This window comes from Phacochoerus africanus, chromosome 3 (genome assembly GCF_016906955.1).
Source record: "Phacochoerus africanus isolate WHEZ1 chromosome 3, ROS_Pafr_v1, whole genome shotgun sequence".
NCBI classification, from domain to species: domain Eukaryota; kingdom Metazoa; phylum Chordata; class Mammalia; order Artiodactyla; family Suidae; genus Phacochoerus; species Phacochoerus africanus.
In genome coordinates this window covers 14,902,600-14,928,698 of record NC_062546.1, presented here as the reverse complement: position 1 = coordinate 14,928,698, position 26,099 = coordinate 14,902,600, and the positions used below count along the sequence as shown (strand labels likewise).

General features: G+C 45.4%; 2 protein-coding genes across 5 annotated transcripts in view; one reads left to right on the top strand and one right to left on the bottom strand.

The window, feature by feature from the left end:
• The window catches only part of SLC12A5 (solute carrier family 12 member 5), a 38,706-nt gene extending 35,344 nt beyond the window's left edge, over positions 1-3,362 (top strand). For both annotated transcript variants that reach the window (XM_047770976.1, XM_047770973.1), the window contains exons 24-26: positions 158-172; positions 434-567; positions 763-3,362. In XM_047770976.1, the coding sequence (XP_047626932.1) occupies positions 158-172; positions 434-567; positions 763-854 (241 nt within the window). In that variant the 3' untranslated portion in view covers positions 855-3,362. The remainder of the gene's footprint in view (positions 1-157; positions 173-433; positions 568-762) is intronic.
• A 1,891-nt stretch (positions 3,363-5,253) lies between these two features.
• Positions 5,254-26,099, bottom strand: part of NCOA5 (nuclear receptor coactivator 5) — a 32,325-nt gene continuing 11,479 nt past the window's right edge. Inside the window, exons 2-8 of one of the 3 annotated variants that reach the window (XM_047770972.1) lie at positions 24,349-24,415; positions 14,307-14,651; positions 12,443-12,579; positions 10,556-10,682; positions 8,265-8,464; positions 6,565-6,908; positions 5,254-6,131 (exon numbers count right to left, since the gene is read on the bottom strand). In XM_047770972.1, the coding sequence (XP_047626928.1) occupies positions 6,084-6,131; positions 6,565-6,908; positions 8,265-8,464; positions 10,556-10,682; positions 12,443-12,579; positions 14,307-14,651; positions 24,349-24,386 (1,239 nt within the window). In that variant the 5' untranslated portion in view covers positions 24,387-24,415 and the 3' untranslated portion in view covers positions 5,254-6,083. The remainder of the gene's footprint in view (positions 6,132-6,564; positions 6,909-8,264; positions 8,465-10,555; positions 10,683-12,442; positions 12,580-14,306; positions 14,652-24,348; positions 24,416-26,099) is intronic. The other 2 variants (XM_047770970.1, XM_047770971.1) reach the window with 2 other exon arrangements.

Sequence of the window (26,099 nt, the reverse complement as noted above, 5' to 3'; positions counted from 1 at the left end):
CATGTGCAGGTGGTGGAAAGGTGATGGCTTGGGGGCTGGGAGAGCAGGACCTGTTTACACTCAGGGGGTTGATGGTGGCTCAAGTCCTCAGCTTCTGCCGCTTTTTCTGACCCCTCTCTTTTTCTTCCTCTCTTTGCTTCTCTTGTGTTTCCCGAAGGGAGTGGGAGAACTTGTAAGTGCCTCAGAATTTAAAAATTCTCTTTCCTAGGTCCGCCAGGGACCCTACTCTCCTCACTCTATCACGAACTCTCCATTCGTGCCCCTGACCTCGGGTCTCTGAATAGCTCAGCTTGGAGAGGTCTGGGGTTGGGCGTCCCTGGTTTGCAAGGACCAGGTCCCAGCAGCCCAGTGGTCCGGGGGCCGGGAGGGCGACTGGTTCCATCTCTCCCCTCCCCCAGCTTCACGCGCCCTCCTCGCTCCCTCCCTCCCGCAGGAACCAGTCCAACGTGCGGCGCATGCACACGGCAGTGAGGCTGAACGAGGTCATCGTCAAGAAATCCCGGGATGCCAAGCTTGTTTTGCTCAACATGCCCGGGCCTCCCCGCAACCGCAACGGTGACGAAAATTGTATCCTGGACTTAAAATTGGGAGGGAGGGGGAGGTGGACGACAGGGGACCAAGCCTTGGGAAGGAAGAGCTGAGCCGGTTCTCCTTCAGCATGTCAGACAGGGACGCAAGCCCAGCGTTCCCCTGGCCCCCAACGCACGACCCTAATTCCATCGGAAGGGAAGGGGACAGCTTTTCTCCTTGACGGGCGCTCAGACATGGAGTTCCTCGAGGTCCTCACCGAGCACCTGGACCGAGTGATGCTGGTCCGCGGCGGGGGCCGCGAGGTCATCACCATCTACTCCTGAGAGCCAGGACCTGCCACCCGGGCCCGAGCGCGCCCGGCCCGCGGCCCCGGAGCCCTCGCCGCGCCCCCCGCCGCTCTCACCGTTTACATAAAGACCCTGTGCCCGCGCCCTGGCCCCTTTCCCCGCTGCCTGAAGCCCGGAGGACACGTCCGTCGGGGCTGACTCGGAGAGGACCACCCGGCGCGGAGACCAGAGCCCCGAGCTCCCGGTGGCACGTCGCCCTGTCGCTGCCCTTTTTCAAAGCCTGGTCTCGCCTCGCCGGAGGAGACGCTGCAATAAAGGTCGGAGGAGGCGCGGAGAGGAGCAGAGCTGGGGCCTTGTGGACCCCGGGTTGTCCGCGCGGCCCCTCCCCACGCTTCCCGCGCCCCGCCCGTCCTCACTCTGCGTCCCTCCCGCGGCGGCCGGGAGGGCGTGGGGTGGGGCGGCCGCGCTCCGCCGTCTCCGTCCTTCTTCCTCGCGCGGCCGCGGCCGCGGGCTGGCGGAGCCTATACATAGTGTACAGGAGACATCGCGTGTATTTTTAACGTCCCCATATATCTGTGACTAGAAGCGCAACGGACTTCTCTTCTCGCCACTGTCGAGCTCTCCCGCTGGGGGCGCCCAGGGAAGGCGGAGGCCTTGGGAGGCTGGGTTTTCCTTGACGTCTGAGAGTTTGAGAGCAGAAGTGCTTTAGGCCCAGGCGGGCGTCCTGGCCCCTCGACAGCCCCTCGACGCCTCCTTGCCCTTTCCACGCGCCCTTGGCTTCCGACCCTTCCTTCTAGTTCCTTGGGAGACGAAGTGAGACAAGTGTCCGACTTTTTCTGGATTCGCCTCCCAGCGGATGTGAGCTTCCACTGCGGCTGCAGAGACGCGCGCAGCCTCTTCTCATCGGCTCTTATGCAAGCTGGGGCCAGGATAGGGGAGGGGCGCTCTTCAGGGGGAGAAACCGAGAGAGGCCCTCGCCCCACCGAGGAAGCCCCGCCCCGGTGCCTTCGCTGGGGGAGCAGGTGTCTCTCCTCAATCGGCTTGTCGCCTGCTCCCCTGATCCCATGGGCTCTTCGCCAAAGACTGAAGTCGGGGAGCTGGAGGGTAGCCCCTGTCCCGGAGTTTCCTCTCTGGGACAGGTGAGGGAGGAGGGGGCGGTTCTGGGTTAGGGGCCAGACCCACTGGGGAGGCCCCAGCGCTGCCCCTGATGTTCCCTCCCCTGTCGCATCTGGCAGCTCCGGCCTCGGGGACCCAGCCGCCTTCTTCGAGTCCCAGGGCGGGGCCTCGCTGCCTAGCAGCGGCCTCTAGCTCCGTCTCCCAGGCACCTGGGCCTGGGGGAGGGCTGGAGTCGCCATGTGCTTTGTTCTTAGCGCCTCTCTGCCCTCCTCCAACTAGGACCTAAGGCCTTTGGCTTCTCCAACCCCAGTCCTTGGCGCTTTCTGCTCCAGCAGCCCGGGCGGAGGCGCTGTCCATCCCTAGAGAACGCCCATTGGCCGAGTTCCCTTCCCCCAGGGCACCTTACGAAGGGGCACAGGCACTGCATGCTCGTTCCAGCGCCCTCTGGGACTGGGTACAGTACCTCCAGCCCCAGGGCCCTGACTTCTGCACCTAGTTACACATTCTGCCCACCTCCTAGAGCTGAGGCTAGTGTACTCCTGACCTCACCACCTCTTTTCCTTCGAGCCCAAGGCAGAGAGCTGGAGCTGGTGCCATCTAGACTGGGCCAGGTGTGGCTGGAGGTAGGTTTGCACATCTGCCAGTGAGGCCAAGGCCCCTCTGAAATTTTAATGGGGCCGGATAGACTCTTCCAGGTAGTAATCAGAAGTTGGAGGTATTAGACACCAGCACCCCCCACCCCCATCCTCCAAAAGACCTCCCTCTGAGAACCACAGCTGGGTCTAGCCTTCTGGGGGCTGGAGCACTCCCGGGCTTAAGTGGTGGGCTAGGCAGAAGGGTAAGGGGGCTGGATCAACATCAATTAGGGAACCAAAGTTGCACTATTTGGGCCCAGACTGTCTGGTTGGCAAGAGCAAAGTTTCCGTTGATGAAAACAGACATCCCACAACAAAACCCCAAGTTTTCTGTGCTACATGTGCAATATTTGTTATGAATGTTATCACACGTCATTCATCAAATTATCTTTATAACCATGCAGCTAGATGTTTCATGTCCATTCAAGTGACTTTTATTCTGAGTGCAATATTTCAATAGCCTTGTAGTGATAACTAGTGTTGCTTTTGTTTTAGACGATCCATGTGCAGGGCAATGCAATGAAGTTGAAAACCCTTGTAAATAGGAGATTGCAAACCAAATCAAGAGTATTTATTACTATTACTAGGCCTGCCTTTAATTTTCAGTGTGTTTCAGTATTCCGCATTCTGCCTCAGTATTATCTTGTGTTCTTTGTGCCAATATGAAAAGGAGAGGGTTGGTTCTTTCCTTTTTGTTGAATGCTCCCATTTACTGCTTTATAGCTTTTACTGTATTAATTTTTTAGACTCCTGTCTGCACAAAATGCAATAAAAATAATTTTATTATACCCTTCACAGCCTGAGGTGTGCTGTTTGGACACTCCAGGGGAAAGAATTAGTAGGTGGGAAGGGGGGTGTTCAAGTTAGCCCTCCAGGTGGGCCCTAGACTCTCGATCAGAAACACTGACAAGACAGCCAGTTGGGCTGATCATCCAGGTCTGGCTCCATAGTTTGTGTACCGGTTGTTCTGGGGCCCTGTCCTGGAGGGACAAAGGAACTAGCAGCAGGGGCACTGTACTAACATCTCCTGAGGGCACTAACTAGGTCAGGCCCAGCACCACCAGTATTTTGGCCCCTAATCCACTGGAGGCCCCGTACCAGTCACCCCAAGTTTCCTGGTGGGGCTATTAAATGCTCTCCAGGTCTCCTACCTATGACTCTGGTTCTGTCAAGTCTCTGCGTCAGGGGTTGAACAAGAGGGTGCTAACAGAGACAAAACCAAAACAGGAGAGTGCCCTGCTCTTCAGGGCTTTTGGGCAGAAATGGCCTCCTCACAGTCCTGTTTCCCTTTCCTAGGATAAAAGGACAAACTCCTGACACACTGAAAGTCTGCCACAAACAAGGATGTTTACACAGCATAATTAACCAGCAGGCTTTTACTCTGAACTGTTATAGTGAAGCTTCTAACTAGGTGAGCTGCATAAGATGAGAAGCTAGGGTTACAGGAGGTTCTGAGGCCTGACTGCAGGTTGAGCACAAGAAGGGGCAGACCTCATGGCAGACTGAAACTAGCCGGCTCTCTGGCAGAGAACCTCACGTCCTGACTCTGGGAAGGAATGTCCACAAAGAGGCCCTGAGGATAAGTCACACCCCCAAAAGACAACACAGCTTTCACTTTTTCATTTTAATTAAAAAGTAATCATCTCATCTTATTAACACGAGAGTTCCAAAGAGGAAAAAAATAAAAACAAACAAAAAAAAACACTATATAACACAAACAGGTCAGAACATAAAATGCTGCCATTTGGGGACCTTGAGTTTTTGAAATCATTGTTTACTCAGCCACTGGCAGGGACTCAGCTAAAGTCACTGCTCTCCCTCATCTCTGCCAGGGGCCCCTTGAGACTGATCCACAAGGCTCTGACAAGCACCATCTCTAGGGAGAGGGCAGCTTCCCTTGACTCCATTTAGAGCAGCAGCCAGAAGTCCTCCCTGCAGTAACTTCACTCCGGCTCAGAAGTTATGAACAGTCGCCTGCATCAAGAACATGTCCAGCTACCAAAAGTCTGACATCAAAATGGTCCCTACCTCCTGCTGCTCAGAAAACAAGAGCCTGATTTTTGAGCCAAACGCTCAAAACGATTACTGAAAAGGTGGGTGTTTACTGCCAGAGTCTAGAGTTGCCTTCTCAGAACCAACTCCACAAAACTATCTCTGGTGAGGGAGAGGCTGACAGAACTGTTAGGGGTACGAGTGGCTGGGGCCCAGATTCACAGTTTGTGTTAAACGTCTGGTGACTGGAGCTGTTCAGTCCATGGGAGATCCTCTATCAAAGTGAAAGCAAAGAAGAAAAAAAGAGAAAACCAAAACCCAACAACCCTGGGTCAGGCAGAAAAGTGCCTGCTCTGTGGCTGCCACTCCTCAATAACTCCAGAGTAGCCGATTTAGGAATCCTCAAGCAGACCCCATGTCTCGGGGATGGGGCATGAAGACGTTATGCCCACTCAGCCCAGACTGGGCTCTGCAACACTGGGCAGGAGCTGCAGACAGGAGCTTGAGCTGCGGTGGGCCTGTGTGAGGCTGGAAAACCTTGGTAAGTTCCAAATGAACAAAGGCGGTGGCTCATGACGTGAAAACGCCATCCCAAACTCAGTCAGTTGGGGCTTGGCTGCTTCTTCCTTCCCCGCCCCCACATCCAGCTGACAGAGACTCATGAAATAGCAACGGAGCCCAGACACCTACACTGCCCATGACCCCAGAGATATTTATTTTCTAACAAAACCCACTCCCCAACAAAACAAAACAGCTCCCCCCCCACAACAACAAAAAATACACCCCCAATGCAGTATAAACTCTTGACTCTGGGAGGAATAAGCAACACAGCCTTGGGCAGAAGAGAGCAGGTGGTAGAAACCCATGACATTCGACGTGGACCTGGAGAGGTGCAGAGAACATCCTCCAAACGATTCTATTTGGAACGCAACAGGTGGGAGGCCAGGGGATGAGGGACCAGGGGTAGGTGATATTTAGCCTCAGTAATGCCTCTGGTATGATCCCATGGGAGCCTGGGGCCGCCCCACCTGTGCTGTGGTCTGGCTAACCAGATGGGAGAGAGCAGGGCCACTCTGGATCAGGGTGTCCAGAGCCTTCTGTACACTTGGATTGTCAAAGTTGATAGCGGTGGAAGACACAGGCCTCTGGCTAGCCAAGTTGCTGGCGGGTGCCAGGCGCGTGGAAGGCTGGCCAAAGAGCCCTTGGGACGGAGCCCCAGGCCTGGGGCCCATGTTCCGAGCAGATCCTGCCTGTCCCAAAATGTTTGGAGGCTGATTGCCAGAGGCCTGTGATCTTTGCTGAGGCTGGCTGTTGGCTGCTGTGGAGAAATTCTGGTTCTGGGTGTTTCCGGCAGCAACTGAGGGTGATGCAGAGCTGCTATTGGCCGCAACTGTGCCACTATTGAAGAGGCTGAGGATTTTGGCCTGAAGCTCTTGCTGGGAGGTGGGGGCTGCAGCTGGAGTGGGTGTAGCGGAGGGGAGCACTTGACCGCTCTGGAGCGGTTGGGAGCTTGGCTGCGTCTTCAGCGAGGCACCCGAGGACGCCCCGAGTGGTTGACGGGAAATCGGGCCTAGTAGACAGAAGGAGGAGGTATCTGGTTGAAAAGTACCCTCCACGGGCAGGAGGCTTAGCAGCCCAGGGAAGAACAACAATCACTGATCACATCAATCACAGACTATGACATCAATTTCCCAAAGGGGCCACTTCATAGTACGTGCTGTTTCCAGAAAACAGCTCAGTTCCCCCAGACAGTTACTTAAAAGAAAAAAGGGCATCCATCTTGGTTACTAGGGAACCAGCAATATTGGCCCACCCACTACCACCTTAATTACAGGGATCAGAATTCAGTACCCAAATCTTAAGGTATCATTACATGAGCATGGATGGCCCATGGGAGAACCCAAGAGACGGGCTCTTTTCCCTTACCCACCCCAAAGAGCCCTGGGCCTGACACCCTCCCAACAGAGCCTGGGGATTAGAGAAATGCAGAGTCAGAACTTCACCTCGGCCCTGCCACGTAGCTCACCAGGCAGAGAGTCGGTGCTGCTCCTCATAAGCCGCTCCTTCCGCTCTCGCAGGTAGTTGATGATCTTGTCAGTCTCTTCGGCAGTGAGGTACCTATTATCTGCCAGCAGGTTGATGAGGCTCTGGATGGCTGGAGGGTGCCCCCCGCGCATGCCTTCCTCAGGGCCTCCTCGCTCTCTTTCCTGGAGGATGGCTTCGTCCGCCATCTTGGCGGCCTGCCTGGCAATCTCCTCACGCTCCTTCTCCCGGCACTCGTTCTTGTAGCGCTCATAATTTCTGGCCACCAGTACCATGGCGTCTGCCTGGGGCATGTTGCGATGCTCTGTAGGAGGGAACATAACATGAGTTATTTTCTCCCATGACAGATCTGAGTGCCTCCTGCTGGACTCTACTAAGCCTTTCCTAACCTCCCACCAGCAAGAAACCCATTCAAGTGACAAAAAGCCTCGGGATGAGGGACGGGGAGAGGCTGGGAGGGGAGGGGGATGAAGGGTGGGAAGCTAGGTGAACAGATTTCTTTGGTGGGGAACAAACATCTTTGTACAGAGCTGGTTCTTTGGGGGAATTCTTAGATCACAGACACGTAGTAAAAACCAAAGAAACATTGACAGTGTCTCTCAGATTCAAAAAGACCATGTGGAGAATAACCACAGGAGGCAGGCCGCAGGGGTCCCAAAAGCCCTTCTGTAAAGTCAGTCTCTCCACTATGCTCCTCAGGACAGAGCTATTTCTGAATTCAATCAGTTCAAAGGTCACAGACTGAGATCAAACTGCGACCCTAAATAACCTCTTCTCCTCACCCCTGGGCAGCATGATCTAGAGCGTGGTGAGAAGACTTCTCAGCACTTAATATAAATGTCTTCACACACCTTGAGGACTGTTCCTCAGAGAGAAAAAGGACCCACCGGAGAGTCTTCTACACCCTATAGTTCCATATGGGTGTAACTGGTCAGGCAAACACAGCCTGAGGGTGGTGGGAAAAGGGAAAAGTCTACTGGGAGAGCAGTGAACAGAGCATTAGTTGGCTAAGTCTCACCAATCTGAGAGCAAAGGACTAAAAGCTACTTCAGGGAAGGAATTCAAAGAACCTACCCCAGGCCTCCTTCCTGTTCTCACAGTCCCTCTGCCCACCTCCCTAGCACACTTACAAAGAGTATCCTAACTGCCTGCTGTATTCTTTGTCCCTCATTACAAAGTCTGGTGAAAGCGAGGACTGTATAGCACACAGCATAGTACGTGCCAGAGCTGTGCTGGAGCTGGCTCTCACTGGAGAGAGCAGACTGTGTGCATCTCTTCCCAACTCGCCCTGAAGTGACTTCATGTTGGTGGCTTGAAATAGAACACAGTGGGAGTATTTACACCATGGCAATCAGCAAATGTTATAAACCACACCGTCCCCTACCCCAGAACTGGTGGTTAAACGTTTTCCAGCACATCACTGTATATACCTAAGGGCTAAATATAATGTCAAATACAGCAGGCCCAGAACTACACCAAATGACAGAATATAAGATGAATAAATGACTACACTAGTCTCTGCCAGTGCCCTTATAAAAGGGCCCTACCACTTAATGTATTTAAGCTGAAATACATTTACTTAAAACCTGCTGCTTCTGAGGAAGGCATAAAATGGACCAGTGACCACCTCTGGAATTCTGACCCACTTGGGCCTCCATACCTTGTGGGGTTCCAAACATGATGTTGACTGTACAGGAGCGGTGAATCTGGTGTTGCTGGGTGATAACAATAGCAAAGGGAGACCCTCCCCTGCTAACATCCTCCAAGGCTTGTGACAGTGACACCTCTGTGTTAAGGAAGATCAAGTCCACTACCATGCCTAGGTCTCGAACCTTCCGCCCCACAGATTCAGCATAATCTCTGGAGAAACAAAGAGGATCTTAGTGAGCACTCCCTGACCAACTCCTAACGTGCAAACTAAGGCACCTCAGTCAGCTGTGTGCCCTCCCCGTGCTCCCTCGAGCTCTCTTCAGGTTCCAAAGATCTAGACCGATTCCTTCTCTTCATATTGGCCCAGAATATTCATACATGAAGTTGTCATTGCTGCAGTATTTAATACCCAGGTCCTTCTCTTCTCTAGTCTAATGACAGTTCCTCAACACCATCCTACTGACCTGTGGCACATGTCTGTCTTTGCAGCAGCTGTACAACACTGTGGGAAAAGTATGGGTTTTAAACGCTGGGAGGATAGGTTTGGATCCTAGCACTAATATTTACTTGCAAAGTTGAAGCTTTAAGCAAGTCCCTTTACCTCTTACAAACCTCAGTTTCTTTACCAATAAGACAGGAATAATATGGCTCAGCTCATATGTCACTTCCTTGACTTTCTCTCCAATCTAAATCAGATCCTTGATATATGTCTTCTTATAGGACTCATCACCAATACATTTATTTTTGTCATCTGTCCAGCTAGGGTATAAGCTCCACAAGAGGAAGGGCCCATGTGTGTTTGCTTAGCATTACAGCTCCAGGACCTAGCACCTGCCATACATAGAAAAAATGTGCTGAATGAATACACAGGTAAACGTGATGATTGTGAAGATCAAAAAAATAATTTAAAGTGCCTAGCATGGGGCAGTACACAGTAGGTGCTCAGAAAATGATAGCTATTATCGTATGTCAAAAAAAAAAAAAAAAAGAAAGAAAAAAGAAAAAACAAAAGCTATCTATAAGTTAAAGCAGCATCTATTTCTAAACAAGGCAGCCCAGAGTCTGTGAACTCTGCCTGCTGCTTGGTGTCTCAACACCTATTTCCCTAATCTCTTCCTTGAAATCAGCTCTTTAACCCCCAAGTGCTAGAAAACACACGAAGTTATTTACTAACCACCTGGGGAAAGGGAACACAGCCACTGCCAAGCTTACAAGCTGCTATACTCCCTTCTGCACCTCCGTGCTGCTTCTTCAAGGAAAGAATACGAAAGGGAGATGGAGTAAAACGGTGCTGTGAACTTTGGCTTGACTACCATGGTCACCTACCAGCTCTGCAAGACCATGGCACTTCACAAAGAAGACCTGGCTCTTGGCTGACAACGCAGAGATATATGGCTTGGGGATTTGGGATTGTCCCATCAAGGGGACGTCTACTGTTTCCCTGATCAGCATATATTCCCTCTTCAATTCTCCTTTGGGAAGGCACCTCTTTCGCACTCAGTCCACATGGTTCCACAGGGTTAATCCCACCTTTAGCCCTGGGGGTGGGAACATGACCTAGCCCTGGCCAATTAGGCACCCCAGTACTGCTGGCCAAAGTGATTAGTTAAGGGATGAGGAAATAAGTCACAGGACAATGCAATGAGAATCAATTCCAGGACTTCAGGTGGAAGCAATGGGAAAGACCCGCTCTCTTTCCATGGGTTTGCAAAGCTAAGAAGATACACACCTAGCGCCAGTGTCTTTTTGCCTTTTCAAGTAGAAAGCCTGTGTGAGAGAGTTCCCGTCGTAGTGCAGCAGAAACGAATCTGACTAGGAACTATGAGGTTGCAGGTTTGATCCCTGGCCTCCCTCAGAGGGTTAAGGATCTGGCATTGCTGTGAACTGTGGTGTAGGTTGGAGATGTGGCTCAGACCCTGTGTTGCTGTGGCTGTGGCGTAGGCCGGCAGCTGTAGCTCCGATTTGACCCCTAGCCTGGGAACCTCCATATGTCGATGGTGTGGCCCTAAAAAAGAGCCAAAAAAAAAAAAAGACTGTGAGAATGAAGGCAATATAGATACCAAGTCTTTATGACAGTTTGACTCTGGATGAACTTCCCAGTCAAACAAACTAAAAATTTCCCTTTGGGACCTGAGCCAGTTTGCAATGCCTTTTCTGTTACCTAAACTGACAGAACTCTGACTAACACAGTGCAGCAATGCCAGAATACACAGCCCAAGTCCGGTGTATGGCTGCCAAGAAGGAGCCTGAATTTCTCTTTTGACCCTTCTTACAGAGGAGAAACATCCAAAGGGTTCTTACTTAGTCTGCTTGTTGACCACAATCACAGAACAATCAACAGGCCTCTCGGCATCAAATCGTCTCTGGATTTCCTCAAAATATTGACGATAAAGCTCTTCTCTACGCCGTTCCTCACGTTTCAAACGCTCTGCAAGATAATACCAAGGAAAACTGAAACATGGACTGTACCTTTCTATAAAAGTAAGTCACAAGCCTCATTTTGAATCCCGAACTACTTGTAGGCGAAGGTCTGAGCACATACACTTTCTCTCTCTGAATTAATACTCTAGACTATTTCCTAAAATTAACCATTATTATTATTATTTTACTACAAATTCACTGAAATAGAATGACTGGACTAAAAGGTATGGTTTAATCTGGATTGAAGGTACTATTTTAATCTGAAACATGCTATCAAAATGCCCTCCAGAAAGGCTGTAACTAATTTATCCCTTCACAGGGGTGGATCACCTAGTGCTGTTTCTCCACATATTAGTCAACCCTGAGTACTGTCATTAAAAAAAAAAAAAAAAAAAGCCACTCCTGCCAACTTGATAGGTAAAAAATGGTATTTCATTATTATTCTAATTTTCATTTTTGGGATAACTATTTAAGACAGGTACTTGTAATTTGTTTTTAAAAAATGAGGCAGTAAAGTATATGTTTTATAACAAATTAAAAATGAAGTTCTTGGAGTTACCATCGTGGCTCAGTGGTTAATGAATCCGACTAGCAACCACGAGGTTGTAGGTTCTATCCCTGGCCTCGCTCAGTGGGTTAAGGATCCCGCGTTGCTGTGAGCTGTGCTGTACAGAGCTGTGCTGTACAGCTCTGATTAGACCCCTAGCCTGGGAACCTCCATGTACTGTGGGTGTGGCCCAGAAAAGACAAAAAGATGAAAAAACAAAAGAAGTTCTTGACCAAGTATGAAACAACTTAAAAATCTTTAAAGATGTATTGAGAAAAACAAAGCTCTTAAAAAAATGTTTGTCTTTACTCAAAAAGTAGATGCTGTTGGGTAAAAACTGTAACTAAAACAAAAAATCCTACACGCTACATAGATAATGCAGATACTTGTAGTTATTTGATCAATGGGGAAAAAGCATGCACCTAACCTCTTCAGCTCCAATCTTCTGTTTTTATTTCTTTTCTTATGCTGGAATTTCATATTTATTTCTTCTTGTTAGATGACTAAGCCAGATGATGGTACTAATTTGCCTTTTTTTTTTTTTTTTGGCTTTTTGCTATTTCTTGGGCCACTCCCGCGGCATATGGAGGTTCCCAGGCTAGGGGTCGAATCGGAGCTGTAGCCACCGGCCTATACCAGAGCCACAGCAACGCGGGATACGAGCTGCGTCTGCAACCTACACCACAGCTCACGGCAACGCCGGATTGGATCGTTAACCCACTGAGCAAGGGCAGGGACCGAAACTGCAACCTCATGGTTCCTAGTCGGATTCATTAACCACTGCGCCACGATGGGAACTCCTAATTTGCCTTTTTAGGGCTGCAACTATGGAGTATGGAAGTTCTCAGGCTAGGAGTTGAAATGGAGCTGCAGCCACCAGCCTATGCCACAGCCATAGCAATGCGGGATCAGAGCCGTGTCTGTGACCTACACCACAGCTCACTGCAATGCTGGATCCTTAACCCAATGAACCAGGCCAGGGATTGAACCTGTGTCCTCATGGATACTAGTCAGGTTCTTTACCACTAAGCCACAATGGGAACTCCTTACAAATATTTTTAAAGATGAGTACTCTCTATATATGAATAGGCCCTTTGTATTTCTTTTTTTGTAAATTGCTTAGCCAAGTCATTAGCTTCCTTCCAGTTGGTTATTAGTTTCTTCTTTCTTTTGTAAAGTGTTCTATTAGTAATAAGAATAAACTGTTTCTGCTACTTTACCTTTTGCACGAGACTGATTTTCTGGGCCTGGAGGGCCTCGTCCATCAAAGCTATCTCTGTAACGGTCAAAGTAAGAGTCATCCTTCCTCCTGCAATAGTCATCCATTCGCAGGTATCGGTCGTATGAGCCTTCTCTCCTGAAGTTAAAAGAAATTTGCACAAGATTAGCCCTATCCTGCAAAAATAAATACAGAGAATTCTTTAAGCCCCGGTTGTCTGTGAGGTAGTAAGCATAGTAAAGCGCAGGACTTTGGGATTAGTATCTGCAATTCACTGCTTATCAGCTCTGTGGCTGTGACTGAGTTAACCTACCTTCCAAAATGACTGGGAGGATGTACAGAAAGCTCTCAGCATAAAGTAAGATCCCTGGCCTAAAGTAAATACAAAATAACTGGTAGCAATTATCGATATTTTAGTTTTGAGGACTCATTCCATGCCCCCACCTCCTTCCCTGTTTTTTTTAAAATTATAGTTAAAAAAAGACAAAAACTTTTTATCACTCTAAACAGAAATTCACTCATCTCTGTAACCTCTAATCTACTTTGTCTCTGAATTTGCCTTTTAAAAAAATTTTTTTTTTATTTTCGCACTGTACAGCAAGGGGATCAAGTTATCCTTACATGTATACATTACAATTACCTTTTTTTCCCCTACCCTTTGTTCTGTTGCAACATGAGTATCTAGACAAAGTTCTCAATGCTACTCAGCAGGATCTCCTTGTAAACTAAGTTGTGTCTGATATGAATTTGCCTTTTCTAAATACTTCATAAAAGTGAAATCATATGATATTTGTCTTTTGCATCTGTCTGGCCTATTTCACTTTGCGTAATGTTTTTAAGGTCCATCAAGATTTCAGCAGGTGTTACAACTGCCTATTTTATGGCTGAATAACATTCTACTGTATCGATATATCACTGCTTAAATCCATCTACTGGTGGACATTTAGGCTGTGTCTACTTTCCAGCTTCTGTGAAGAGTGTTTCTATGTATATTCACATACATCTGTGAGTTCCTCTTTTCAATTCTTTTGGAGATATACTCAGGAAGAGAACTGATGGGTCATTAACTCTACTATATTTAACATTTTGAGGAACCACCAAACTGTTTTTCACAGTGGTTATACTACTTCACAGTCTCACCAGCAATGTATGAGAGTTCCAATTTCTCCACCCCTTGCCAACATTTACTTTTCTTTTTTTAATTTTTTTTGGCTTTTTAGGGCTGCACTGGCAGCATACGGAGGTTCCCAGGCTAGGGGTCCAATAGGAGCTACAGCTGCTGGCCTATGCCACAGCCATGCCAGATCCGAGCCACGTCTGCAACCTATACCACAGCTCATGTCAATGCCAGATCCTTAATCCACTGAGTGAGGCCAGGGATCGAACCTGCAACCTCATGGTTCCCAGTCAGATTTGGTTCCACTGCACCACAGTGGGAACTCCATTTACTTTGCTTTAAAAAAAAAAAAAAAAAATTATTGTAGCCATCCTGGTAGGTATGAAGTGGTATTTCATTGTGGCTTTGATTTGCATTTTTTTTATAACGAAGGACGTCAAGCATCTTTTTAGGTATTTATTGGCCATTTGTGTATCTTTCCTATGGTTTTACACGACCAAAGCCATTTGTACTCCATCTTTTTTTCCATTTGCACAATGCTGCCTTTCATAAGCCACAAGAAGAGACCTAGGTTCATTCACTAAGCATAATCTATCAATCATTCACACACACAGCAAATATTTGAGGAGCACATCTACTATCTGATAAGACACTGGAAACACATAGGGCTAATGAAGTCAGTGCTGTAGAGCTTTCGACTAGGTCAGAACACACATACAAAAGACGAACAAAATAGCGGTACATGTACCTGTACATAGGATCTCGGGAGTCTCTCATATCTCTGTATCTGTCATACATGGGGTCCCGGTGATCTCGAAAATCCCTAGAGTCTCTTAGGTCACGAAAGTCTCTAAGATCCCTCAGGTCCCGAGCATCACGCATACTTCTGCTGTCTCTGTGATCCCGCATGTCTCTGCTATCTCTGTGGTCCCGCAAATCTCGGGGATCTCGCATGTCTCGCATGTCTCGCATGTCTCTGCTATCCCGAGCATCTCGGCCATTTCTGCCATCCCTGGGTTCTCTCCTTGGACTTCCTCGAATTGGGGATCGATCACGTCTTGTATCTCGACTGTCTCCAAAACCATATGGATCTCTGTGGGAGGTAGCAAGAAGATGCTAAGAGAAAGAAATTGAAGGAGCCAATCCTTCAGCTCGTTACAAGAGGAAGCCCCACCCTCCAAACATTTTTCTCTAAAACATGGCAGTCACAAACAGTGAGAACACAAAATTTTAAGGACAGTCACCCATCTGGTCAGCAAATAAAGACTAGAAGGTTGTAGAATTTCAAGATCAGGATATCGAAGGAAGAATATATGATTTAGAGCCAAGGTTTTGACTGGGGTCCAGTATTTATCAGGTTTCAGGGAGTAATTCAGTATTCCGTACACATGTCAAACTATCATCACCATCTCAACAGGTTTTCCAAGTGAAGTGTCTTCCCCTAGAACTTATTTCCTCCCACCAGACTTGTCTGAAAGAGACTTTAAAAGGAGGGGGGAGTCTAGGGGTGACAGTAAGGGGCAAGACTCATGAGGAAAAAAGAGTAAATATTATAATCTCATACAAAGTAATGACGATCAAAGGAGTTGTCCTGAAAGTACAAAAAACTTCACTTAAAACATCTAGCAGGAGTTCCCTTCATAGCTCAGCAATTAATGAACCCGACTCGGATCCAAGAGGATTCGGGTTTGATCCCTGGCCTCGCCCAGTGGGTTAAGGATCTGGCCTTGCCATGAGCTGTGGTGTAGGTTATAGACGTGGCTCAGATCTGGCATTGTGTAGGCTGGCAATTCCAATTTGACCCCTAGCCTGGGAACTTCCATGTGCCGCAGGTGCGGCCCTAAAAAAGGCAGAAAAAGAAAAACAAAACATTTAGCAAACTGAATCACTTTTTTTTACAGGAGAAATTATCACAGTATTGTAAATCTACTGTGTTTCAATAAACTTTAAAAAAAAAACTCAAAAAATCATGGGAAAAAAAACAAAACAAAAAAACCCAGCAGGATTAATCAAATTAAGGGGGAAAAAAAAGAAAGAGCAGTACAATATGATACATATAGTCAAGCACAGGAACATTCAGTTTCTCTGTCTTCTCAAGATAGTTATTAAGAAGTGCTCGCTCTCAGTGTGGGGTTTATGTCGAACCTGGTTCCTTTTTGCCAGAGTGTTTTTGTTTAAAGAAAAAAGTGTTTGAAGTCACAGGTATGTCTGGCTTGCTCTGATTCAACATTCTTCATGAGACATTCCACCCATCGGAAACTCATTCCCAACATATCTAAAATTAAACTTCTTATTCAACCCACTCAGGCCCAATCTGACTTCACTTCTGCCAAAATTCATCCTCCCAGTTTCCAAAGTTTAAGTTACTGAAAGTAATTCTTCTTCCCTATCCCCCATTAAGTCACTTGAATCCTGTCTTTCTTGTTCATTCTCACTGGATTCCTAAGTTCCAACACAAGCCCTCATCTCTACACTGGCACCAATAAGAGGTTCCAAAATAGAAAACCAGAACCCAATCTTTCAGATTTCAATTCATTCAGCAAATACCAGATCAACTATCCAAATTTCTACCTGTTACCAACTGCAACTTGGCTATTACACTTCTGGACACCCCTCCCTAACAAATCTGGCCCCTTTCCAAGGCTTATCTATTCCCCATTTCCTGATTCAACCTCCTGAGCTCTACTTAGGCTGGTCTTATGACTTAACTCACACAATCTGTCTCAATATTTTTGTTCGTATGGCTTTTCAACATGGAAAATTCAAACACTAATTCAAGTATCACCCAATCCTCAAAGGCAAGTTCATGTCCCCTGTCCTCCAAGAAATCTTCCTGAATCTCTCTGGTAACTGCTGATCTCTCCTCCTGCTCAACTCTTTTAGAGTATGTACTATTTCTATTATTATCTTGATCTGGTTTACCTTTTTATAACAGTTTCTTGTTTGACCCACTTTAAAGATCACCTTCTCTGCAAAACCTGCCCTGAACTCTTGATCTTTCCCCACAAATATGCTCCTCCTCCAGTCCTTTCCTTTTCAATAAATGATATATACATCTACCTACTCAGTTGTTCAAGCCAGGAAATTGGATGCTGTCCTTTCCTTAAGGCCTCATCCATTCTTCCAATCAAATTTCCAAATTCTATTCACACTTTCTCTGAAATTGATACCCATTCTGTCCATGTTTCTTGTCTTTTTTTTTCCCCCCCCTTAGGGCCACACCCATGGCATATGGAGGTTCCTGGGCTAGGGGTCGAATTGGAGTTGTAGCCCAGGCCTATGCCACAGCCACAGCCACGCCAGATCTGAGCTGCATCTGCGACCTACACCACAGCTCACGGCAATGACGGATTCTTAACCGACTCACTGAGCAAGGCCAGGGATCGAGCCTGAGTACTCATAGATGCTAGGCAGATTCGTTTCTGCTGAGCCACGACAGGAATTCCAATTCTGCCCATGCTTCTTTACTTCCATTGGTACCTCTGAAGGCCAACCCATAATCATCTCTCCCAAAACCACAGCAAGAGTCTTCTAAAGTAATCTCCCCATTTCTGTTCTTGCCTTTTCCTTAATCTTAAGATTAGAGTGATCTTTTAAAAATGTAAAACTCGGAGTTCCTGCAATGGGTTAAGAATCCAAATACATGGAGTTCCCATCATGGTGTAGCGGAAATGAATCCGACTAGGAACCATGAGGTTGCGGGTTTGATCCCTGGCCTTGCTCAGTGGGCTAAGGATCCTGAGCTGCTGTAGCTGTGGTGTAGGCTGGCAGCTGCAGCTCAGATTCAACCCCTAGCCTGCAACCTCCATATGCTGTAAGTGTGGCCCTAAAAAGCTTAAAAAAAAAAAAGAATCTGACTACAGTGGCTGGGGTCACTGAGGAGGCACAGGTTTGATCCCTGACAAGGTGCAGTTGGTTAAAAGTATCTGGTGTCACCATAGCTGTGGTGTAGGTCATATCTGTGGCTGGGATTCAATCTCTGGACCAGAACTTCCATATGCTGCAGGTGTAGCAATAAAATAAAAAAGCAAATAAACAAATATGTAAAACTCTTCACTGGTTTCCCACAGTACTCAGAATTCAGTCCGAAACCTCTACTAAGGCTAGTAAGGTTCTGCAGTCTTGGCTCTTAAGGTTGTCTCCAACCTCGTCTTTTATTTTTTTTATTACAGTTGATTTACAATGTCCAATCTCATCTTACCCTCTCCCCAGTTCACCGCTTTCTTACCATATTGGCCTTTTAGCTGTAACTAATCAAGACTTTCCCTGATACCTCCACTTGAGCAGCAGGAACGAATCCATACTCATTTTCCAGGTTTTGGGCTTAAGGATCCCTTACTCCCTGATTCTGTGGGTTTTAAAAGGCTATCTTCTGTCCCTAAATCCTGGCCACATTTTCTCATAGCACTGTGTTTTCACTTATGTCATTTATCGCAATCTGATACCACATATCAATTTACTTGTTTAATGTCTGTCTGCCCTACTAGACTCTAAGTCCATGAGGATAAGGGCTGTCAGTTTGCCTCTTCACTGTACAGCACTATATAGGTTTATACTATAGCAGATGCTCCATGAATACGTGAAGTGAATCTTGCTCTGCACATATTTCTATTACTACACTTATCACACCTTTCTGTAGTTATTTGTTTACATAGCTTCCCTACCAAACAGTAAGCTCTCTTGAAGGCTTTGTATCTCTAGAACACAGCAGAATTCAGTAATGTTTAATGAATTGAATCAAATTATTCACCTGAATTGTAAGCCTCTCAAGAGTAGGCATCATGTTTTATTTATACTTTTGTCATCTACTGTGATTACACATATAGGCATTCAATGTCCTCAGCTTGGAAGAAAACCTCAATTTCACTTTATTCACATGGTCACAGAAAAAAAAATTGTAATGCCAATTTTGCTTCTCTTAAAAGTCCTTGTCATATATCTTAAGGCTCACAAGTACCCCTGATTTGTGGGAGCAAATATATGGGAGATCAGTGAATTTAAATGAGGACACCTAAATATTTTTCCTATTAGAACACAGTGCAGACCAACCAAGATTATTACTTCAACTTTCATTATGTCACATAATCCTCCTAACATGTATAACATCTGCTACAGTGTATAATGTGGGCAAACACCCAGGATCCAATGGGAAGGGACAATTGTAAAGCATTTTTGGATTAATGATCGGCAGATAAATCTGGCTTGGGGAATAGTTAGACATAGTCATTAGAGGTGGTCAGATTTCAAGTGTTCTTGGCAATCAAGGTTGAGAGAGATTATGAACCTGACAGACCACAGACCACACACAAAGCTGTGGGCTGGTGAAAATGGGGGTGGGGACATGGATAAGAACACCATGTCACATTTTTCAGAGCCTTAGGATAATTATAAATGCCATATTTGGTTCTCATTCTTGTGAATCCACTGAAATACCTTACTCACCTGTCAAGAGTCTATCCCTGGAGGTTGATCAATCATAACACCCCAGATTCCCAAGGTCTAAGTTCATGGTTCCAGTTTGAGAGGGCAAGCACTCCCCTCCCCTTAATCTAAAGACCGTTCAACGAAGCTCTGAATTCCCCCTCAAAGTGCCTTCTGGGTAAAAATGTAGAAGAGATAATATTCACAAGGGAAAGAAGAACCAAAAGAAGGGCAGAAGCAGGGACAGATAGTAATTCTCTAAAAAGAAAAGGCAAAGCATTTCCCTTTTCTCCAAAAGATGAGCAGTATGGCAGACTGCTGTTCTGGAGACAAAAACACAGCAAAAACCCCTTTAAGGTCATTTTCGAACCCAAACAAAGAACTCCTCAGAACAAAAGGGCTTCTGCTGCTGGCCCCAACATCTTTCGCAAAACAAGAACCCGATAACAAAAGCGTGGTACAGTGTGCAGGATTTAAAGTGCTGCCAGGATGAAGCCTGCTGAATGAGATGCCTCATCTCGGCTAACAAGTGGACCTGAAGCAAGTTTCCAGAGAATAAAGTTCACCGTATCATCCTATGGCACCAAAGGTGTTTAAATGGAGACCAATGCATTGCACCCTCAGATACCAGGTCACTAGAGGCTAAAAAGAAACTGAACAGTAGTTAAATAAATTTCAGTACCAGAGTTAACACACTGAAGGCAGTTTACAAATATCACTAAAATCCTGTTGCAAATTCCTCATCTACTCAGCAGGAGGGAAAAAAGTCAAATATTCTTTGCTTTGAGATAAATATAGTCACACCATTTACAAATATTTGAGAGGTTAAGGAGGGATGGGGGAAGGGAAAAACCACGGCTCAGATGGCAAGTAATGTGCTTCTGGTAGAAGTGCTCCTCCTGGGGACTACAGGGGGATGCAGAGCACTAAGCATCTGAGAGCTTACAAGGCAAGCCCTGAGGAGGTGATTATCTTGGAAGACTGACAGACTCTGAGCTTCTCTCTGGACAGACTGAGACCTCAAGCCCAGGATGGTGTTCTTTGGTCTTGGCCGTACAGAAGGTCAGGGAGGAAGGCCTCTGTCCTTTACTTTGTCAGCATCTCCTTTCTTTCTGTTTACTGGGGTATTTTCCATGGGAGGCCAGCCTTTTTTTTTTTTTTTGTCTTTTGTTGTTGTTGTTGTTGTTTTGCTTCGGAAAAAAATCATCAGCTCTTCATACTTCTGTTCTGTCACGGATACTGTTCGCAAATCCTTTTCTCTAAATGGCTGGCTGCTATGTGATGTTGATCCCTGACCATGATGGATGGCTCCATGCTACTGCTAGAAACAGACAACAGACTTGTGCAGAATTTTGCCATTAGGTGCAGGTAGGATATGGGGTGCGATGAAACATCACATGCCTCACAGATCCAAGTTTTATAAGTGCCCATTCTTCCCTAGGAAGTACGAGGATGATTTTCTCAAACACAAATACAACTTTTCTGTGGAGAGAGAGGTGGCACTTACTGAGAACTGACAGTTCTTTAGGTGTTGGGAGAGAGGTAATCACAGCCTGGAATCTTTAATTGTGAGGCCCACCTAGAGCTACAGCTGTCTTGTACCCAAGAAGCAAGCAGTTATCAAAGGAATTAACACCTTGGATACATAGAAATCACCTCGGGCCATGTAAGAAGCTTGTCTAGAGCGGGGTTATCTTTTTCTTTCTTTTTTTAACTGAAATGTTGACGATGTCTAGGTTATTTCGATGAAGCCAATCCTTGATTAATTTTCACGAAAGCGGCACCAGGCCTAACATCCTTCATGAATCCATAGGGTAAATTCTTTGTAGAGTTCTTGCTGTAGACAAGTTAATTCTATTTGCTTTTCTTTAGGTCATGCAGGAAGGTGGGAAATACAGTCTCACTTGGGAGCCACATCCGCATAAGGGCTTGTTCCAAGACCTGGATGGCCAAGGTGTTGAGCTGAACATGGAAAATGAGAACCGAGGTACAACTAGAATCATGGTCCAGTCTTTGAGGAAGGTAAGGCCTGATGCAATGGTAGACAACTTGCAGTGGTAACTATGTGATGTACTCAAAGGAGTCCGATGAAGTGGCCTACAGGTTAAATGATGAGAATTCAGGTTGAAATCTGATCCAGAATAGGAATCCCTGAGGCAGAATTCTGTGCTTGGCTGGGCCAATACTGTCAGAACCACATTCTGACAGCTAGAGTCATTGGAGAGGCATATTACTGAACAGCAGAACTGGGGCTTACAGAGACATTTGAAGAGGTGATAATTCTGAAAATTCCCAAAGATACCTAGGTGTTTTGACACCCAAGGTTAAAGTCCAGCAAAACAAGGTGTTACAAAGGTCCTGCCAGCATGCTTAAAAACAATTTTCTTATTAAAGTAGCAACACTGAAGACACAGAGTTACAACTTAAGGGAAATGTTTGCTATAGGTAGTGTTTTTATTTGTTTGTTTGTTTGTTTTTCCTGTGCATATCGCATTCCCCCATGGCTGGGGGCCCATAATATGATTAGGGTTGCCAAATGAAGGCAGTTGGCTTGCTGTCAACCTATCAGTACATCTGGAATTATCTCAAGGCTTTTGACTGGATGCATGTACCCAAAGAGAGTGATAAGCAATGCTCATATTCAGAGAAAGAATTAGCCCTTTCCAGGTTAACCACCCACCCTGCCTACTTATTGTATTTTACTTCTGTCCTATTGGTATATTTTAAGAGATAATACATGATAAGGGCAATGATTAAAATGTTAGTGTTCTGTTTTGCTCAATTCCTCTGGCTCTAGAGTTTGAAATTTTTATTTTCAAATGTAAAACAAAGCAAAACAAAACAAAACAAAAAAAAACCACACAAAAACTGGGACTCTTTGCTCAGATTTTAGAGGGGACTCAGAGCAGATTTTACTAAACGTGAACATCCTTCTTCCCTGAACTCTATTAAGCATGACCATATGAAACTTCATTATGGTAAATAACATGTTGAGGAACTTAGGAACATATCACCAAGGGGAATTTAAATCAGCATAGCTTATCCCTCCTACTGACTGTATAAATAAAGCGGGAAGACAATGCCCTATGCATATTCTAGACAACCTCATTTTAGAATTTATTTCTGAAGAAGATATACTAAAAGGTATACAAAGTGAGACATATTTATGTACCTGGTACAGAGAAGATTTTAAAAGGCCCCCTCCAATGCTGCTTACATCTTTTTCTTTGGTGGAGGGTATTTAATAAAGAAAAAAAGCATAAAGATATTCATTCCACTATAGATGAAACTATGGAGTTGCATTTTAAGCTGGGATGAAATTAATCTTTAAATTTAATGCTCTGGCAATGTCTATATTGGATTTTACCAGGGGTGTCAATTATTTCCCCAACACTGCCAATGTCTGCTGAATACTTACAGTCAACTGGAAAGGTTAAAAGCATCTGGTTAAGTATATTATTAATGGGATGACATAAAATACTCTTCTCGATTCATAGCACAAATGGGAACTACTCTATATTCTGTGATGTGTATCCTCCCACTTTTTCATCTGCAGAAACACACAGTCGACATTATCCAGAGACCATAAGCATCATGGGGACAAGAGGGCAGAATTTTATCAGTGGAATCAGTATCTTCATAGTGACCAATTCCATACTCCTGGTAAGCTACCCATTTCAAATACATATATTAGAGCTCCTTAGAAATTGGATATACATATCTTCTTTCAAAACATTTAGCAACCACAACTTCCAATGGAACCCTGTATTTCTGACCATTAGATACGAACTTTTAGTCACCTGTATTCCATGTTTATTACTGGGGCAATGAGGAGCAACACAGAAAGGACTGCTCAACATCTGCAGCACAGTTAGATTCAGCACAATGGAAGCAGACAATATACGGAATTGCTGAAGTTCTACAGGATTCATTTATGTTCTTCAGGATACTCAAACATACACATAAGATCAATGAAGACAGTATTTACCTGCAAGCTGCACGCATTCCTTATGGTGTTAGAACAAACAGTACCAATGTATACGCTCAATTCTGCAGTGAAACCAATGGATGACCAGGGCACCCACCTAACAGCTGTAGTATAGCTACAGTTGTGGTGTCAGATTCAACTCTTTGTGCAGGCAGAGTGCTCAAAGAATCTAAGTGAAATCAGCAGCATTACTTTGCCCCTAGGCAAAGAACTCTGCAGAACAGACATGTGCAATATATTCCTGGTAGCTTAGAAAATACCCTTCACATTCAAGTGGGGGCACATACACCAAACACATGGAAGCCACTCTTTCCTGTAAGTAGGTAACAAAATATAGGTGTTTTTGCCCCAAAGCAGGACAGCTTTATATGTAAGCGCTCAGCTAGCTGGGTATATCCCCAAGTGACCTGTGGAGATAGGAGAGTAGGATTCACTGCACTCAGCCGTGTTTAGCTCATCACATGAAATGTAGTCTACTGTGTAATACAGTTGAGGTACATAGTTACTGTGGAAAATTGGCATTTTACTTAGGGGCAAAGGCAAAATCCATGCCAAGTATCCACTTGGGCCACAAAGAGACACCAGATATAAAATATACCACATGTGTCTACATTCCACACAAAACTGCACACTTGTGTGCTATTTATGGGGCTAGACAGTTTGAATACAACATACTCATGTTTGGCCTAAATGGTAACATTAATAAGGCTCTTCTTTGAGAGAAGGGGCCAGTTTAGTGCATATCTTGAGGGTACACATCAGGTTATGTCTTTTGTAAATACTTGAAGAATATTTGGGGAAATGCCTTTTATTTCTGGGAAAGCTAAGAAAAAGGGAGACTTCTGAGAGTTGGAGGGTTTTGGCCCTTTTTATTTCCCCTCAATAGGTAACCCAAGCATGCGAGCAAACAGGATCTGCAGCACAGGCACAGCAGCAGTCTCTCAGGCAGCACTTTCTGTAAACCTGGGTTAACATCTGGACCGGCAACCATTTGGAATGAAGAGTCGAATCTCTGCTGCCTGCTGCAGTGCAGCATGATACACACCAATGACCCTGGGGCACTCCTCCTGCTGTGGAGGCTCCCAGTGACACGTGAGCTGGGGACAGATAGAGGTTTATCCTCTTCCAATCGCCTGCAACTCATGTTACAAGCTGAACTTGCTGGGTTTGTCACCGAAAACACCAAGCTTCCTCTGCATCTCCTGATGTATGTTTTTAAAAAAGCAGCAAGGCCCTTCACACAAGGTTCATGTTCTTATTGTTTGCTTGAGCGTTTCTGATTTGTTGGGGGGGGAAGAAAAGACCCTTGATGTACGAAGTTGGGCTTAACTCCCCAGAGCCCAACTCTCCCAAGGTAACTCACTGCTTCAGGGTACTTTACCTTCGTGTGGGGCTGGGTCTTGATGGAGCCGTATTCATATTTCTTCTTTCCGCTGCCTTATTAATATCTGAAAAGAATAATCAACCCATCTGTTCAATGCTACGGAATAAAAACAAGATCATCAGCACATTTCAAATGAAAGCAACAACAAAAAAAAACTACAATGACAACCAGATGGTGTAAGAAAATCCATTCAGCAGACACTCTGTCACTTGGGCAATTTTTATTAAGTTATGGCAGTACATTGTTAGGGCCTGGTAGGGAATGTCCCTCGGTTTTCCAGCTAACATATAATTTGTGTAAAACTGATTGTGTCAATGCCTTAATATTCTGCCAAACCTAAACCTAGTAACTACCCCCTCCAAAAGGGGAAAAGGTTGTTCTCTAAACTCTTGGAGAGCCAGCTATAAGATTCTTTTTTGAAAGGAGGAGAAAGGGAGAGAATTAAAAAACAAAAAACAGAGCAAAGGCAAATACTTCCATTTTATGTTACAAAATAGTAATGGCTGGAATCCACTGTCTTAAAACTTCTAATATTCCATGATGTCTCCTTTTAGTTTGGCTTGTATTGCATTCCATTGGATAGAATCTTCCAGAATGAGATGTAGGAAAGAAACTTTAATTTTTTTCTAAACGAAGTATACGACATGCTAACATCTATAATCCTCATAGGTAAGTACCTAAGGATAAGAACTGGCATTCGGTATAGTGAGGTTAGGTAATAAAGCACTCCTCATAAGTTCTCACTGCAGAAGCCTGGCATATACAACTAGATAAGAACAGTGGAAATATACAAACTTAGAGAAAGCCAAGCCTGCTAAATAAAAACAAACCTGTTTTGCAAAAACTGTAGTAAATAATAAAAACACTATGTATAAGAACTGATAAAATATCTAAAGAAATACACTAATCTATGCCGAAAGATCACACCTGACAATTTTTATGACTTAAGTACATTAAAATTTTCATACTTAGGTGGAGAACCAAAACTGCTTTCCACTGTAATTTTATTTCCCTTGTTCCATATTAAACAATTAACAGTGTATCTAATGACAGTAAGTGGTATTAAGCACTTACATAATTAGAGTGCTTTAAAATAGTAAATTATGTATTTGAAAAATTCTAACCAGAGTCCTATCACAAGAAAGACCACAGTAATAACAAAACTTGCTATGTTTCTTTACCTTGCTATGTTGTCAACTTTGAGTTCCTGTTCAAGTAAGAATGATCTTACTTCATTTTAAGTCAGAAGTCTATTATTATCTTTAGGAGAATGGCTTCTGACAAAACTGAGGGTAACATATCTAAACAGTTAGAGAAGCATATTCCACCTAACATGTCTCTTACCTTTTTAATTGAGCAGACACAAGCTATAACCCCTCTGTTTTTTTCGGAGGGGTGGGGTAGGGTCTTTTTAGGGCCGCATCAGTGGCATATGGAGGTTCTCAGGCTAAAGGTCCAATCAGAACTCTAGCCACTGGCCTACGCCACAGCCACAGCAATGTGAGATCCAAGCTGCGACTGTGACCTATACCACAGCTCATGGCAACACTGGATACTTAACCCACTGAGTGAGGCCAGGAATCGAACCCATGTCCTCACGGATACCAGTCGGGTTCGTTAACTGTGGAGCCACAATGGGAACACCTAATACCTCTATTTTTAAAGAATCAGGAAATCTGTTCTACGCAGGGCCTGGCCAGTAATATCTGACCACGGCTGTGGTACTGCATGTCACAATTTCCAACCCT